The sequence below is a fragment of the Spinacia oleracea genome, chromosome 6 (genome assembly GCF_020520425.1).
Source record: "Spinacia oleracea cultivar Varoflay chromosome 6, BTI_SOV_V1, whole genome shotgun sequence".
NCBI lineage: Eukaryota > Viridiplantae > Streptophyta > Magnoliopsida > Caryophyllales > Amaranthaceae > Spinacia > Spinacia oleracea.
This window is the reverse complement of record NC_079492.1, coordinates 121275477-121293642: the sequence shown is the minus strand read 5'-3', so window position 1 is coordinate 121293642 and position 18166 is coordinate 121275477. Positions and strand designations below refer to the sequence as shown.

Below are 18166 nucleotides of genomic sequence, written 5' to 3'. Positions count from 1 at the left end.
TGAAATTACAGCTTGTCATGTTTCACTAAGGGACAAGTTTGTTATATGCACCTTTTTTTTCTTTACATATGTTATTAGGTGTATAATGCCTATTCACAAGGCACAAAGAACAGTGATGTAGACGAGATTCAATACTAGATGTTGCGGAAGGCATATGTTATTAGGTGTATGATGCCTATTCATGAGCCACAAAGAACAATGATGTAGACGGGATTCAATACTAGATGTCACGGAAGGCATTTGCAGATTTGATACTTGTAACCTGTATGTAAATTCATTTGTAGCAGGGTTATTTGCTGAAGAATGAAAGTGAAAAGGCAGAGAATACAACATTATTGTAATTTGATTATTGAGCAATTTGTTTGTTGTAATTACAAGTGAAAACTCGTGTTATTCTTGTGCATAGATCACGAGTCTGTTTATGGTATGGTAATGTACACAAGGTATTACAGAGTAAGATTTCAACAGCTGCAATCTCTCGCCAGTTGCGACAGATGTGTGATATACAGAATCTGTTTACGTGTGATTCAGACGTGTTGACAGAATGCTTGATTTTCCGGTCTCCAACATGGTGCCATGACCGTGCTTCACTTCAAAACCTAAGTGTAGGGTGAGCAAATCCACTTGTGACCATGCTTGAGGAAGAATGGCCATTGTTCACTTTGTATCTGAAACCATAAGAAATATAAGTTAAACATTCATATGAAAACTTAGGAACAGAGGACTATATGTATGACAAAGAAAAGACTGATTAAATATAGACTACTCAAACATAGCAGATTCGCATTTGTCAGTTCATGACTTACATTACTCGAATGCACAAAACAGTATTCCGTATTAAGGATAAACAATAATATTCAACAACAAAAGTTGAAACCAACAGAGAATGTAGCAGACATGAAAACTAAACTATATCCAGGCAATAAGGCCAAGTCTGAGATTATTTTTATATTGATACTTGTATGTCATACAGTCCAGTTAATTAACAGCCTTTTATAACTACATATTCGTCACTTCAATGCACTATTATTTGTTGCGTAAATTACCAATGAAAGCAATTAAATACCCCGTAGTTCTTTTTGAATAACAACACAGTACCAAGTTCTTGCTACGTGACTGCGCACACCTTAAAAAGCACATGTTAAGAAAAGAGTATATGACACCTCATCAAATCCTCAAGGACTTGACCAATTCTACACAGCATGTCCTCACGTATTTTCTCGACCAATCCAATGACCTCCATGTATTTTCTCGACCAATTCAATGACCTCCATGTATTTTCTCGATGCTACCGACGGTGCTGTATTTGTCCTAGTGCCTCCCTTCACTGATATATTTACTTCTTTTCCTCAAAGGCTTTTAATTTTCACCAGTATCAATCTTCTACGCAATTTAGGCCAAGGATCCCTTTTAAAACTAAGAGGTGCTTTGAGTAGACAGAATGGGACGTAAGGGTAGCTTTTCTCCCCCAAAATAACACACCGTTATTCACCAAAAATGAAGTGATTTTCCAAACATAAACATTTAACAAAGAACACACAAGATAATTTCCGTTTTCAAGTGATAAAGATCCTATTTACTAGATTTTTCATAAGCCTGTAAAATAACAATCCTCATGGGGGCATTGAATGATGTCCTACTAAGTGTGGCTCAAATCACCATTTCAGTAGAGAGGGAGGGGAAAATGACACTTATTATGAAGTAAGTGACAAGTTTCCACACATTTCTTACACAAAAGTGAGCTTTTATCACCTCGAAATATCAACCTGAAAAGTATATAGGCAGGACCTCAGGACATCGCCTAGGAAAACAAAAAAAAAGCTGCTATCAGCTCCTGAGTTTAACTAGTGTTGTGGAAATTCAAGTTTAGACATTCAAGGTCACATCACTTTGGCATGTAAAAAAACAAATTTTGAGCTGAAGAAAAGTAACTCTTATACTCTAACTTATCACACATGACTATGTTCTGTAAGAAATCCTTTGATAACAAAGCCTTAGTAACTTCAACATTCATGTTTGTGGGGAATAAAAGTATACACCAACCAACATATCAGCAAGCAGTAAGTTCCAAGACGTCTACAAGCCACACCCACAAACATGAATAAGTCGAGCAAAGTTGGATCACAATCTATTAAATTTGTTCAATTATGACCAACAAGTCCTAACCTACTTGGCAGTCGGGAGAAGAATAAACTTGAATATTTACTGCAGACTATTTACGTTCAAGAAGCATTATGACACTCTGGTATTGATGATTTGATGTAAAATGCATTAAGCCTGGGATGACTGAACTTACACGAAAAAGATATCCTGTAAGGAAATGAAGCAAGCAGAAGCTTCCAAAGCCAGAAGCAGAGTAAAACAAAGTAGGTTAATCGCAGATTTAGCATCTATTCATTCCAAGAACAAATCCCAGATTTTGCATCTATTCATTCCATTTTGTGATTAATTCATGTATACACTAACTTTTATTTTATCTTGTAGGCATAGGTAATTAATTAGATTGCCAAGAACAAATCCCAGATTTAGCATCTACTCATTCCATTTTGAATACTGAACGTTATAGTTACTGATATTACTAATCACTCTAACTGAGAACTGTGACGAGAAATATGATAAATAATGCTATATATATCATTTATTAAAAGTTTAATCTCAGAATTTTCCTGTTCTATCACTAAATGAAAACTACCGAGGGAAATAATGAAGTATGAAACAACGTCTTCACAAGCTACCTGAAGGTCTGAAAGAAGATACACCGCTGAGCCTTAGCCACCAATGCGTATCATCGGTCTATTTGCAGTATTTGCTAGGTCAAACATTCCTGCATGAGCAGCTTTCTTCCTTTTCACCTACATCAGCATAACAGGTAAATCCTAATAAATATATAACTTATCCAAGAAGAAATTTTAACCAAAGAGGATGCAAATTGCTTCAGTCATCTAACTTCTAAAGAGAAGTATGACTGAATGAGACACACACATCCAGACAGAGTATTTTAGGCATTACTCCCTCCGTCCCTTAATACTCGCACCGGTTTGACCGGTGCGGAGTTTAAGACATTTGAATTGACTTATTAATTTAATGGGTGGTAGTTGATAGTGGGGTATTTTTTTAATATATTTAGTGGGAAATGTGTAAGGGGTAGGGAGTAGTGAGTGGGGGGTGTGAATTTTTAAATGATTTTTTGTAGCGAGTAGGGGTGTAGGTGGGGTAGTAGGTAAGTGTGAGAAATAATATAATATTGGTAAAATTCCATTTATAAGAAGCGGTGCAAGTATTAAGGGACGGCCCGAAAAGAAAAGCGGTGCGAGTATTAAGGGACGGAAGGAGTAGAACATACCGCTCTTCCAATTATTTCCATGAGCTCACTGTCATCTGCACCACTGCGCATGGGGTCTCTAAGGCTTTCCTGCAAGCAAAAAAAATCCTTAACGATTGCAATTAAGCTGTTATGTTGGAGTGACAACTTGACAAAGGAGATTGAATCAAGTCAAAAGATTAGAAAACAGAACATGTAAGTTATGACTGTGTCGATGAGCATTCGCACTAACTTGACTAATTGCCCAATAGTTACCAAACTTAATTCCTACTAACATATTCAACAGAAAAAGAAATATAGCCTAAAACTTTGCAAATGCTCAGGCGATTTGTCATATTTTTGTAAGCTAGCCTGCAGACTTGGATGGTTTAAATACGGCCCTTTCTCTTGAGAGGACTGACACAATTTCTTTCAACCTTACAGAATACATTATTCTTCTGATTATTGGAATATCATACGCTGAATGCTACTTGATCAATTCTGGTCCGAAAGCAGGATTGTTTCTGAGGATTAAGACTTTAGACCAATAGGCAGGATGTCTAACAATCTAGCATGTATAACACCAAGTACAAATTTTGGGGCCTAGGACTTCTTGAAGGATAGTATATTCAGCTTTTTCCTAAAGGAGCCAAATCTTCTTGGGTAAACAAACATTAATGGTCGAGAACCATAGAAAGAAGCATATCAAGGTTAACAATGCTTATGAGAGAGGTTAGAAGAGGATTCTTGTCAAATTTCTAAATTAAAAGGTTCTAAACCTCGAATACAGTAGTAAATCAATGAGATAAATAAACTTTTTTTTTTTTTGGTCCACTTCACGGTGTTACCAAGTTCTGGTTTTTAATACTGGAGCCTCGTAGGCCAGATAGGATAATGAGGTAATCATCTTGCTCACTTTTTTGTTAGGTTTCTACAGGGCATATTTGGTTCAACTAAATTTTACGTAGAAAACTGTTATACAACTTAATTTTTCTTAGGAGACTGTAGTGACCTAAAAAAGGGAAGTCATAGTCATCCCTCTCTTTCCTTATTTCTCTCTCCTCCATCTAATTTGCATAACCATTTCCAATTTTTCTTCTTAATCATGGCCAAAAAGCATTCAAGGGTTTATTTTATTTTTTGGTAAGAAAAAACATAAAAGGTTCATGCCTCTCTTTTTATTTATTACTTATATCCAACCACATTTTTTCTTCTACAACCACAAAAGAACTAGAACAATTTAAAGAAAGTAGTATTAGAAGACGTAAGAAAGTGTAGCAATCTAGGCGTGTATTTATAGGCCATACAAAATTATAAAGAGTAGCTTATTTCCTTGAATTTTAGCTGAAAGAAGACAAGCATAATCCGTTGTAGTCCTTTACCAATTATCACAACCAATTATGGAGTTTGTTATTCAAGCCAATTTGAAAAGCCGTTTTAAAAACAACCCATGATTTTCTTGCGGCTAATAAAAAATCAATGGTTGCGATGCCCACATGAACAAGATCCCTTTTTCCGCGTTGTGAATACCTATACTTAAATCCCTTGAAATGTTCTAAATTAATAAAACTTGAGCAAAAAGGTCCATGAAGTTCAGATTCGTTCAAATAACATTAGATAACTGCAACTAAGTTTAAACAAGTTATATGAACTTAACTTTCACATTTTTACATAATTATAATCACAATAATTATTACATTTTTATTACAACTATTACTAGTAATTACTAAATTCAATTATCACTTCTAAGAATCGATAATATAAATTTTAACCCCGCTAAGAAAAATTTAAGATGCAAAATATACAGAAACTTGGTGATATAAAAGTTATCAGTACTGGAGTATCTAATAAGACTATACAAGGGGGTTGTAAATTGTTCCAAAGCTTGTCGGGTCAGTAAGCCACAATTTTTCAAGCAACAGGGAAATCTTAGAAAGGCCTTGTTAGATTGATCAAAGAATAAGAAGAAGATCGTGTTCAATATGGAGCCTGAAAAGTCTATGGTTTCATGGCGGTTCCTTTTTCCCTAGTTTTTCTCCCCTGAATGTGACAAAGATAATTTGATTCCGTTGCTTCAATATATTTTGAAAATGTGGCTGTTGGTTAGCCGAAATCCCACTAGAATCACTTCAGTGTCTAAGATGATTGACTAGTTAAGCTTACAACTTTGGACCAATCAATTAAAGCACTATTATGTTACAAGATCTTGACAAAAGTCTTTTCTAACAGATTGGACAACGTTCCTCCTAACAAGATTTTCTCGAACAGGATTGCTTTTGCGAAGGGTAGACGTATCTGGTGCTGAATGTGGTGGTCCATGTTTTCCACAAGGGAGGGCATTCTGGAATCCAATCTAAAGTTTGATTGTTAGAAGGCTTATATAGGGGTATTGAGCTTTTTGGATAAGATGATGAATTGAAAGATTTCTAGTGTTAGGTGGAGGAGGTGGATTAGTGGTCTTTCCACCTTTTGTTTTCCAGAGTTGGTTGATGGGTGTCCTGGGAGGAGAGATGGAAGACTAGACCAGGCTTGAGGCAAGGAAATACATTCTATACTTGTTTACATCATTCTTCTTTGATGTTTATCTAAAGGAGGCGAAAGAAGGTTTATTGACGGCTCCAAAAGGTTCATCCATTTATTTCAATCAGGCCCTAGATCAGGCTATTTGATAATGTATCCAATGATAATACATTATGAAGAGCAATTTTAGTACATCAGACCATCTTAATTAACAAAAGAGTACTCAATCTTTCAGCCCCGATGTAAAAGGAATTTCATTTCAAACAAGTGCAGAAAAAAAGTTGCTTGCTAGGTTGCAGCAATTTGCTTAAAGTTGACCATGGCACTTCAACAAGACTCATTTATCCCACATCCTCCTACAAACCATGGCATTTCAAAAAGAAAAGTTGACCATGCATTGTAAAAGGAATATAGAAAAGTAGAGAAGCATAATTTATGTTTGATGCTAAAAATTGAGAAAGGTAGGTAAAAGGTACTTTTGCTAGTTAGATGAAAGCATATATAAACAGAGGGAGACACTAAGTGCCAATGAGCTTTTTCTAGAAAATTGGCAGAATCCACAATGAAAATTTTAGGAAAATTAAAGCAAGCAGACAATTACCTCTGCAGCCCCAAAGAGGCAAACTTTAAGATTTCCATCAGCTAAAAGCCGCAATCGGTTGCATCCAGCACAAAAATGCTCAGTCATTGATGTGATGAAGGAAACAGTTCCGCGATGTCCCTCAACCCGAAAATTCTTTGCCGTGTCTGTTGGGTCATCATTTAGTCTCTTCAAGTCAGAAAATTTCTCGACCTGTTATTCAGGAGTGACAATGAATATTGGGGGAAATGAGGAATTATGGAGTATGATTCATTGAAAACCCTTCAATACAGGCCTAATAATTGCACATGATTGACATACCACCCTCGCCATTATCTCAGAGTAAGACACAAGTTTCTTGACATTCCAAACATTTCCATCAAATGGCATGAACTCAATGAATCTAACATTGATAGGCTTCTCACGCGTTAATTCAACAAAATCACATATCTCATCATCATTAAAACCACGCATGACAACACAGTTCACCTGAAAAAGCAACAGTAAAGAATAAAGAAACAGCAAATATAGAGGTAGGAACAGTAGTCGGATTCAAAGATGGAAAACATACTTTGACAGGATCATAACCAAGGTCTACAGCAGCATCGATCGACTCAATAACCTTTTCATGCCCTCTCCTTCGGGTCATGAATTCAAACTTTGCAGGTACTAATGTATCTAAGCTAATATTCACTGCAGTAAGGCCACATTCTTTGAGCTTCGGCAATTTTCTTGCAAGTGTAAGTCCATTGGTTGTTATGGACAATGTTTTCAATCCCTTCATTTCGGATAGTTGCAAGCAAATATCTTCAATATCTTTCCTAATTGTAGGCTCTCCTCCAGTTAAACGTATTTTATTCACTCCACAATTGACAAAAAGATTTGCCAGTCGCACTATCTCATCTTTGGAGAGAAGTTCGGGGCTGGGAGTGAGCTCCACTCCATCATCTGGCATGCAGTACTGACATCTTAGATTGCAACGTTCAGACACGGAGATCCTCAAATAAGTATGCAACCTCCCAAATGAATCAACCAACATGTCAGAAACTGGATCACCTTTCGTGGCATCTTCAACCATCTTAGTGCAAGATGTTGAATATGTATCGCGGGTAAAACTGTCATTCAAACTTCGAGAGACGCCATTACAGGCCATGGAATAATATCCAGTCCCACGATTAAACTGGTTAAAAGAGTAAGATTCAGTTCAACCAATCTGATAATATCTCGAGCCACAAATTTTCATTCTCCATAAGCAAATTTCAAACATCCTAAAAAGATTTTAGTTGAAGTCTTAGCAAAAAGTGGTATATTTCCCTCATTTAGAAATTTAATTATTATTTGACTGCATATAACAAGCAGTAATGTTTTTCGAACTCAATTTTTTCTACTCAAAAGTTCTCACTTTAATGTCAATATAGTACCCCTCAAAAGATACATACAAAGTAGATGTTTTTCCAATTCCCCTATAAGTCTATAACTAGGATAAGATCAGTCTCTTTTGCCAAAAACCATCAGAAAAATATCCATCACACAGGGGAAATTGTGTAGAAGATGCTCGTTTAGAAATAAGAATAGTTTGTACAAATATTACGATACTTCGCAGGAAGTATAACATCCTACATTCAACGAAAAAAATTGGTACTTGTCACCGAGTTTTTCCAGAAATTACTTCTTGGGAACTGATACTTCCTACTTCTAAGTAAACAACCACTACGATTTTGATCCTTAAACAACAGATGAGTAGAAACATCAATTGCGAAACAAACATAAAATTATGCTGGTTTTGTCTAGGTTTGATTCGTTCGAAAGAAAGCAAAATCAGAGAATAGAGTCAAACATCCATGAAACTTACCACATTTTGACATATACTGGCTCGCCTATAGCTCTGTAAAGCTCTTGGTAAGTAGCGCCACATCTTTAACGCGACCACAAAATGGTGTCTTTTAATAATTCAACTGAAAAGAGCAAGAGCAACCAATTAGCCAACATTGTCATGTTAGCTATACATCGATCCATAAACACCTTATAGAAAAGGTAATAACATAATGTTAAACCCCAACTACCCACTTCAAAACAAAAACATCCTCTAAATGTTACTCGAACTCTTCATTCCACCTTCGATTCCTAGTGTCACATCCTCGATATTCCAACATAGATACAAACACTTCCTACACTTCATTTTAGGCTTAAATCACGGATTTTTTCACGAATTAGCCAATTTCGAGTCCCATAACTCAAATGAAGTTTCAAAACAATATGCCATAACTCATGATTAATCAAATAGCGGAAAAGCTCAAATATCAGCCCTTTATTTGGAAGCCTACTATACTTACCTAACCAAAAGTCCTAAACCCCTAAAATAATTTTAGATGCATGGCTACAATAATCGCCACACAAAAATCCAACATATAAAAAAAGTTTATACATCAGGAGCTACCAAAAACAATCATCCCTAAATATTGTTGCAAATTGGACAGCAAGATATTCCATCACCAATAAAAAATCAGAACTTAACTAAAGAATAAGCTCAATTCTTCGCAGCATCAAGTAAAATTGACAAATACAACGAATTTAAGCATAAAGCTCTGTCAAGTACTTAATCATTTTGAAAGTTCAGTTCGTTTTTTCAATCAAAGAAATGGGTGATACCCAGAATACGCAAATTAACAAGTATATTCTAATTTAGAAAATAATATAAACAACAGTTTAGCTTATCAACAGGGAAATAAGGCATTAAAAGACAACATCACCACCGCCATCGGCGGCAAAAAAAGGGGCAGCAGACCCAAGAGTATATATAATATTTACAGAAAAAATAAGAGGGAGGAGGATCAATACCAGCGCTTAGTGGCCGGAAATAATCGCCGGCGGCAGTTTTCCGGGTATGGGAGAAAGCAGTAGTGGGAGAATATGGGAGGGGAGAAGGTGAGGACGGGATTGAGAGAAAAATAAGGGGGAAGATTTCATGGCTATTTTCTTTAGGATTTTTTTGTCATTTAACACCTTAAAAAAAAGCTAGTTTTTGTAATTTAACACCTTATTTATTTTTTATTGTTTTTAAACACCTTAAAAAACAAAAAAATTTAGAAATCAACACCACTTGACAATTTTTGTTAGAAAAAAAATTAGTTTTTAACTATGCTAAAGTTCCCAAGGCATGATATGGTGGTAAACAACTCCTTCTACCATCAAATTATGCTTTGGAAGTTATAGCATGATTAAAAATCAACGTTTTTTTTTCTTATGGAAATCGTTAAGTGGTATTGATTTATAAATTTTTAGATTTTTAAGGTGTTTAAATATAATAAAAAATAAGTAAGGTGTTTAATTACAAAAACTAATTTTTTTAAGGTGTTAAATGACAAAAATCCTTTTCTTTAACTTTTTTGTTTTTGTTTTTTCATCAATTTTTTTTTTAAACTGTTTTGAGTTAAACTGATTTTTACTTTAATGATTAGGTTACATAGAATGTGAGTAAAGTGGGCTGAGTTAGAGGAGAGGGAGTAAAGTGGGCCGTGTGTGTGTATGAGGAGTAGGCACATTTATCTTTTCGACTTATAGTTTGTGGATTGTAAATTTGTAATTGGAGAGTGTGAATCATGTCACTCCTCATTAGTTGATATTTATAATTGGTCAAACACTTTTATTATCATACTAAAACTTATATTTTACCAAGATTTCATATAGCTATATTTTCTTATGTATAAATTAAAAACAATAGTCAAAGTAGAGTTTTTGATTAGTGTAAAAATAAACAATGTTAAGAATATAATGAATTAGTTCTTTCCCACATAAGAATAAAAACATTATAAAATGGAGGTCATAATCCATAAGTATGTAATAGAAGATTATAGTACACAAATGGTACAAGTATACAAATCATTTTGGTTTTACTAAATAAGATAGAATCTTACTGAACCAATGTTATTCATGGGGTCTTTGACTCTTTGTTAGAGACTTAGAGCCACTTTTATACATTTCATAGCTGATGGGGCTCGGCCTTATGACCTCTAAGTCATAAGGTGAGTTTTCCATCGACTCCATCTACCTGTGTTGATTTCTTGAAGGACAACTTGTATTGATTTTAATGGTATACAAATCATGGGATAGAAAATTACTCCCTCCATCACTTAATACTCGACTCGGTTTGATTTTTCGCACTATTCACATAATTAACTTTGACCCTATTTTATTTTTAGTATATAAAAACAAATGTTAGTACATAATATATTGTTGACTTCATCTTAATATATATTTTTAAAATATTAATATTTTTATAAGTTTTTATAATATGTAATTAAAGAAATTAGTAGTCAAAGTTGTACATTGACAAATATTTTGGATCAAAATAGGTCGAATATTAAGAGAGGATGGAGTATAAGTTGGGACAAGGTTCTCGCGAGTGGGCGGCCTGATTTAAAATTGTCTACCATATGCATCATATTATTCGAGTATACGTCACGTCAAGTCAATTCCACTATTATTGTATTGATTTAATTGACCATATACCACCACCTACCCCTACTTTCTTAACTAATCTCTTACAAGTTATCATACTATAAATTATTCAATAAACATAGTTAAATCTCCACACCACATGTATCTTGCAAAAGACTAATAAATTTCTCTCCATCTTCCTATACACTAATTAAACAATACCCTATGATATCGAGGACTATATAACTATATATACACACATATGTAATTATGTATGCATATAGCCATATATATTTTGTCAAACACCAAACCCTTTCACATACTCCCAATTCGAACACACTTACACACCAACTAGCTAGTGTACGAACGTGAAGCGTAACTAACGCGTAAGTTGATCGATCATATCGATGGCGGCGGAATCGACTGTTATCATCGTCGGAGCAGGGCCGTCGGGGTTAGCCACGGCGGCGTGTTTAACCCAACAATCAATACCGTACATCCTACTAGAAAGAGAAGATTGCTCTGCTTCTTTATGGAAGAAAAAGGCGTACGATCGACTTCACCTTCATTTACCAAAGCAATATTGCGAGCTTCCTCACTTTAAATTACCACCCAACAGCCCCAAATACGTTTCAAGAGCTGATTTCGTGGAGTATTTGGACAACTACGTCGCTCATTTCGGTATTTGTCCTTTGTACCGGCGGCGGGTCGAGAGTGCGAGGTTTGATGAGGGTGCGAAGAAATGGCGTGTTACGGCTAAGAAATCAGCGAATGACGACGGCAACGATGATGACGATGAGGAAGAAGAGGAGTATGAGGGGAAGTATTTGGTGGTGGCAAGTGGTGAAACATGTGACCCGTTTTGTCCAGAAATACAAGGGTTGAGTAGCTTTCAAGGGAAAGTTGTCCATTCTACACAATACAAGTCTGGAAAAGAGTATCAAGACAAAACTGTGTTGGTGATTGGTGCTGGAAATTCTGGCATTGAGATTGGTCTTGATCTTGCTAATCATGGTGCTCATACTTCCATTGTTGTTAGAAGTCCGGTAAGTTTTTTTTTTTTTTTTAATATATAATTTCAATTTCAAATTTGCATGTAGCTAGCTAGGGTAAACAAACAAAATTACATACTAGCTCTATTTCAAAATTATCATTACACTTTCCGTTTTAGTCTGTTTCATAATGTTATTTATACTGTGCTTTATATTATTCTATTTTTTGACATAAAAAAATTACTATCACAACATTTATAACTTTCTAACTCAAATTCTATTACTTTTATTCATTTATTTTTTACACTCGGCTATATTTTACCAAGTATTTTTTACTTTTTCCATATATTATTATATTCACCCACCTTTGAATACACTTTTTCTCTTTTATCTTAATATTTATGTAAATAGTAACTATAAAGATCATTTTTAAACGGAGATAGTCCGTAATAAAAGGTTAAAATTGTTCGTTAATAAGCATGAAAATCAAAACATTGCAAGGAATTAACTTGCACCGGAGTATATACGAAGAAGAGCTTTTATTTACTCGGTTTCATTAATGAAAACCTTCATTCATTTACTTTTAAATACTACTCCCTCCGTCCCGGAATACTCGATCCGGTTTGACCGGCACAGAGTTTAAGGGACTTGAATTGACTTATTTAATTTAATAGGTAGTAGTTGATAGTGGGGTATTATTTTAATGTAGTTAGTGGAAAATGTGTAAAGGGGTGGGGTTGGGGGAGAGTAGGGGTTGAATTTTTAATTATTTTTTGTATGGAGTAGGGGGTAGGTGGGTTAATAGGGGTGGAGTGAGAAATAATATAATATTGTTAGAATATTTCCATTTTTAGATACAGGTCAAGTATTAAGGGACGACCCGATAAGGAAAACAGGTCAAGTATTCCGGGACGGAGGGAGTAGCGTCTGATTTTACGCATCTGAAATATAAAAGTCAAATTGTTTCAACAAAAACGTGAACCCGAAGTTCTATATTTTAAGTACTAGATTAGGTTCCGTGCACGCACGGTTATTTTAAAAGTATTAATTAAATCTTCTTTTTTAACTGAAATATTTATTCCTTAAATCTATTGCGTAATTAATAAATCTCGAACGTACTCATTTTATCATATAATATATAATTTTCGCTCTATTATGTATTATATATTTTATATGTTTAATACGATTGTTTGACCAAATTAATATTTGTTATGCTTAATATGAACAAAATATTGAGTAAGAATGTTTTCTATTATTGATATGATGATCTGACTAAATTAATGTTACCAAAATTGTTTAATAATGTCATATTTAATAATCCTACAATATTTTCTATTTATAAACATTAATACAAAAGGAGATAAAATAAAAATAGAATAAAGTAGATATTTTTTTTAGGAAAAATTTTTTGGCGGGAAAAAGTCGCACCAGGAATTGACACGTGTCATTCCGGGGTCTCTTTTAGTATATAGTAATAGATAAATTATTACTCCATTCGTTTCTTATTGATCTTCATGTTTTTTTTAATTGGATATGTTAAATTATTTAGAAAATTTTATTTACCTATATGTCCTTAATATTTACAGTTTTTGTGCCAAAATTCATTTTTCATTCAAAGTCATTAAATTTTCTACTCCGTATTACAGTGGTAGATGGATACGGAGTCTAATCAAGTAAATCAACTCAGCCTTTTTAACATTATTCAACACTCATTAACATAAAAATCCAAAAACAGAGTATTAACGAGTTCCCATTTCCCAAAACAAAATTAGCTACATATTTAATGTAAAATAATACTCCTCCTATAAAAGTAACATGATCTATACTCAATTTAGTGATTTATTAATTTACGTAGGAGTAAAATATTCTAAACAAGATGACCCCTATAGTCCGGAAAGGAGTATTAATTTACTATGGAGTACTATTATAATGAGGCTTCATTATTATCGAGTAATATTATTTTTACTATGGAGTACTATTATAATGAGGCTTCATTATTATCGAGTAATATTATTACGGAGCATCATTTTCCTGGACGAAACAATTCAACCTGTTTCACCTCACACGTAATAACACGCACTTTGTCAATAATCCTTTTAAAATTACTGTAAATGTTTTTTTCCAAATAAATGAATTGCGACTTTAAACCGTATAACAATGATCAAATGACATGCTTATGTTTTATCAACGTAATTAGAAACTAATATTTAACTTATATAATCTATTATACATGTTACAAAAAAAATTGATATACAAATTTATGGACCTTTTATCAAATTGGCTACTTTTACAATTTTATTTACCAAAATGGCTACTTTTGAATTTTATTTCCCAAACTAGCTACTATTTATTACCAAAATGACTATTTTGACTTTGAGTAAAAAAAACCATTAAACTAGTTTGGTTTGATTTTTTTTACTCCGTAATACACAGTGAACCAATTTTTTGGGGCTTTTTATATATATTTTTTTTGTTATTTATTTTTTACTAAAATGTAAGTAATTTGTATTTTCTTGAGTTTATTTTTTAGATGAACCATTCCCTTTTTATCAAAAAAGCAAAAAACAAAAATGAACCATTTGCTTTGCTAATAGCCGCAAAGTATACTCAAATATAATCAATCCAAAATATAAATCACAAACCAAAGAACAATTGCTTCGTACTCCATCTTATACATTAGAAAAAACTATAGTACAAATATAAGGAAACAAAGTTAACATGCATTTGAAGTAGAATATAACATATGAAACAAAATACATTCAATCAAAAGTTCCTTATATTGTACGGAGTATTTAGAGTTTCGATTTTTTATTAGATTGAAACCAAAATTACAGAACATTGAATATAATGAAATATGATTGAGTCTCAAATATGCATGAAAAATAAGTCAGTTGGAAAAATTGGAAAACGCCAGGCTCCAGTGATGTCAACTTAAATATTAGAAAGATAAAAAGAACCCAAAATTTATATATAAAAATCTGGCCCCCTAAAAAAACCACATCAGTTCACTATTTTAAAAAATAATTCAAACCAAACCGGTTCACTAAAAAAAACTCAAACCACTTCATTGGTTTTTACTTCAAAGTCAAAATAGTAGCTAGTTTGGGAAATATAATTTAAAAATAGCCATTTTGATAAATAAAGTTGTAGAAATAGCTAATTTGGTAAAAGATCCCAAATTTATTATAAATATAATAAATATTTGTTTCCTTCTTTATATCAACCACCTTATTACATATTTTCATAAGAAAAATATGTTGATGATGCAACACTTACGTGACACTTATATGTACCATTTAAAATCTAACACGTAAAGTTGCGACAATTAAATGTTATTACAGCTTGCAACCTTTATCATCACCTATGTTTTTTTGTTTTTTTTTTTTTTTTTTTTTTTTTTTTTTTTATCGCAGGTTCATATATTATCGAGAGGAATGGTGAGTATGGGACTGTTTCTTCTAAAGCATTTGCCATTTAAATGGGTGGACAACTTAATGGTGATGCTCAGCAAATTTGTGTATGGCGACGTCACTAAATACGGATTGAGTAGGCCTAAAGAAGGTCCCTTCTTTTTGAAAGTTGCGTTTGGTAAATACCCTATCATTGATGTTGGTACCTTTCAGAAGATTCAATCGGGTCAAATCCAGGTATTGTTTGCTAATCCAATCATTTTGTTCGTGTTTTGTTAAAAGTGTAATCCACGTGTGAGTGTTGAGACTAGTTAGAGATTGATAGGCTACTCTACATATCAATAACAATAGGTTTTAGATCGAATTGAACCGGTAGACTCCCTTCGACTTGCCTATGGGAATTTATCATACTTCGTATTTACATCTCAACGCAATATATAATTATCTATCCAATCATAATAACACTTCGTTACTTGCTTTGGTTTGCTAAGTTTGTGTGAATTGGAGTTGGCAATCCCCTTAAAACCCGATTTATGAAGTCATTGAGAGAAATATGATCCGAATTTAGATGACCTGGATTTAACCCATTTATTATATTTTATATTTAATATCAAATTTTATATTATTTCTGATACTTTTTGTGACACAATTCGAAACCCAAACTCGATTCCAAACCCAACCGTTGACCCGGATTGCCAAGTTGCCAACCCCTAGAATGCGTTAGACACAAGTAAAAACAAAGCAGATTACATGCATTTGCATAATTGCATGTGATGGGGTCACATACGTTATCATTGTAGTCATGTTTTTGTAATTTTGTAAATGTAAATGTAAATGTTTGGTTATGGATTTACACTACAGATCTTGCCGGCAATAACAAGCATAAGAGGCAATAACGTGGTGTTTGAGGATGGCAAGTCGTATTCTTTCGACTCTATTATTTTCGCCACTGGCTTTCGAAGGTCCACGTCGCACTGGCTTCAGGTAAATTACTTAACGTCTTACTACCTATTACAGAGTAACTATTTATGGCCTATTTATATTTCGGCAAAGTTCTTTAATTAGGAGGGGGTTTGCCCAACAAGATACTCAGACAAATTCCCGTAAGAGATTAGTCTATTTACCAAATGCGGTGAGAACTCCTCGTATTATGGAGAAAAAAGGTTAAATATCGGGATAAAATCACTTTGGTGTGTATGATGAGCCACATGGCATTCTCCTCTAGCTTTCATTTCATGTGCAGTGCACCCATTTAAAAGTGTATATAATATAATCCTAAGTTTAAAATCTTTTACTTCTAAAATACGTAGCATATTATATTTACGAAATATTCCTTCCATCCCTTTTTGTTTTTTTACGCGCGTATTCTGTTTTGGGTGTATTATTTTTATGTTTTACATTGAGAATATTTCCTTTTATATTATCACATACATGTTTTAATATTCTGTTAAAAATTGTATCCAAAAATTATTTTAACCAATTAAATTAATTGGGCCATTTAGTATCTTACATTTCCATTGGCGATTTGGCGCATTAAATTTTTTTTCCTAAAGAAATATAAATAAATGATAATAAAGCGACCATGATATTCATGCATGAGATTATAAAAAGCTAGTAAAATCACTGCTTGCAAAGTTTTATACTTGATTCTCTTCGATCAAGTCGCTGTTCCAAGGTGGAAAAAAGAGGACTATCATGATTAAGATTGATTGTTTTATAATATTTTTTTCCCGGAAGATTAAGATTAAGATTGATTATTGGGTGATGATAAAGGTCGCAAGTTGCGACAACATTCTTACGTGTCTGAGTTAATTGGTACATATAGGCGTTACGTGGGCTATGCTGCATCAGAATATTTTTTACCATCAATGCAATATTTTTACTATGAAAATATGTAAACAAGATAGTCCATACGAATAAGGAAATAAATTAGAATATTAAGATTTTCCCACATTTTTTTTGTAACATGTATAATAGCTTATGTAAGTTAAATATTTTAGTTTGCAATTTAAATCATTACACATAAGAACGTTATTTCATCATTGTGACACGGCTTAAAGGTCACATGTTGCGACCTTTATCATTTTCGTTGATTATTAATCTTGGTCAAAGCAACAAAAGATTTGATTAGTACTCATTTGAGTAATTTTCTTCTTATTTGACTTTAAAAGTGCCAAAATTTTATGTGTTTGACTATTGATTTAAAATTATCTTGGAATTATGTCATTTTTGAATTTGAGAAGTGTCTTTTAAATTGTATGGAAAAATAATGGTCAAACTCCATCTTTCAAAATTGTGCCATATTTTCAACTAGTACGTGATGCTGATTATATGAAAATTCTCTTACTATTGTATTCGTCACTTTGAAAAGATAATCGTGGAATCATAAACATTAGGCCTTGTCATTTTTCACTTGATTTTTGCTTACTATCGTATTATTTGAATTTATAGGGAGACGACTATTTGTTAAATGAAGATGGATTGGCAAAACCTAGTTACCCTAACAATTGGAAGGGTAAAAATGGATTGTATTGTGCTGGTCTTGCAAGAAGGGGACTCTATGGAGCTGCTATGGATGCTCAAAATATCTCTCATGACATTAAAACATACATTGAAAATTGAGATAATTTAGGGTGTGAGATCCCTTTCATAGTACTAACGATTGTAAACCATTTATTTCTTGTACGAGATTTTCCTCTCTTTAGAAAAAAAAGAAAAAAACGAATGGAAACCACGTCCCCTTGGCATTTTTTGTGCATATCACGTAGTATGTGTGATTATGCATTAATGCTATATTGCTATACTTTTTGTTCGATTAATGTTAGATTCTATTTTGTTGTAATTAGAAAGGTTGGATATTTTTGAAAATAAAACAAGGCTCATGTTTGCATGCTTCTCGAAGCTTTAGTGTACATTTGGGATGATG

General features: G+C 33.4%; 2 protein-coding genes across 3 annotated transcripts; one reads left to right on the top strand and one right to left on the bottom strand.

The window, feature by feature from the left end:
• Positions 1-310: 310 nt before the first annotated feature.
• LOC110805770 (GTP 3',8-cyclase, mitochondrial) lies at positions 311-9396 on the bottom strand. 2 transcript variants are annotated; one of them, XR_008923592.1, is made up of 9 exons: positions 9240-9396; positions 8254-8356; positions 6973-7581; positions 6723-6890; positions 6423-6614; positions 3344-3412; positions 2736-2852; positions 1767-1801; positions 311-668 (listed from the first exon to the last, which is right to left on the bottom strand). XR_008923592.1 is itself a non-coding variant. In XM_022011392.2 (8 exons), the coding sequence occupies exons 2-7, from the start codon at positions 8314-8316 to the stop codon at positions 2769-2771; spliced, it is 1185 nt and encodes a 394-aa protein (XP_021867084.2). In that variant the 5' UTR covers positions 8317-8356; positions 9240-9396; the 3' UTR covers positions 311-668; positions 2736-2768. The 2 variants fall into 2 exon arrangements, 1 of the variants encoding a protein (XP_021867084.2); XM_022011392.2 differs by lacking the exon at positions 1767-1801.
• A 1592-nt stretch (positions 9397-10988) lies between these two features.
• LOC110805771 (probable indole-3-pyruvate monooxygenase YUCCA10) lies at positions 10989-18134 on the top strand. Its single transcript, XM_022011393.2, has 4 exons — positions 10989-11884; positions 15244-15477; positions 16102-16224; positions 17692-18134. Exons 1-4 carry the CDS (start codon positions 11246-11248, stop codon positions 17860-17862), a joined length of 1167 nt encoding a protein of 388 aa, XP_021867085.1. The 5' UTR covers positions 10989-11245; the 3' UTR covers positions 17863-18134.
• The last annotated feature ends 32 nt before the right edge of the window (positions 18135-18166 follow it).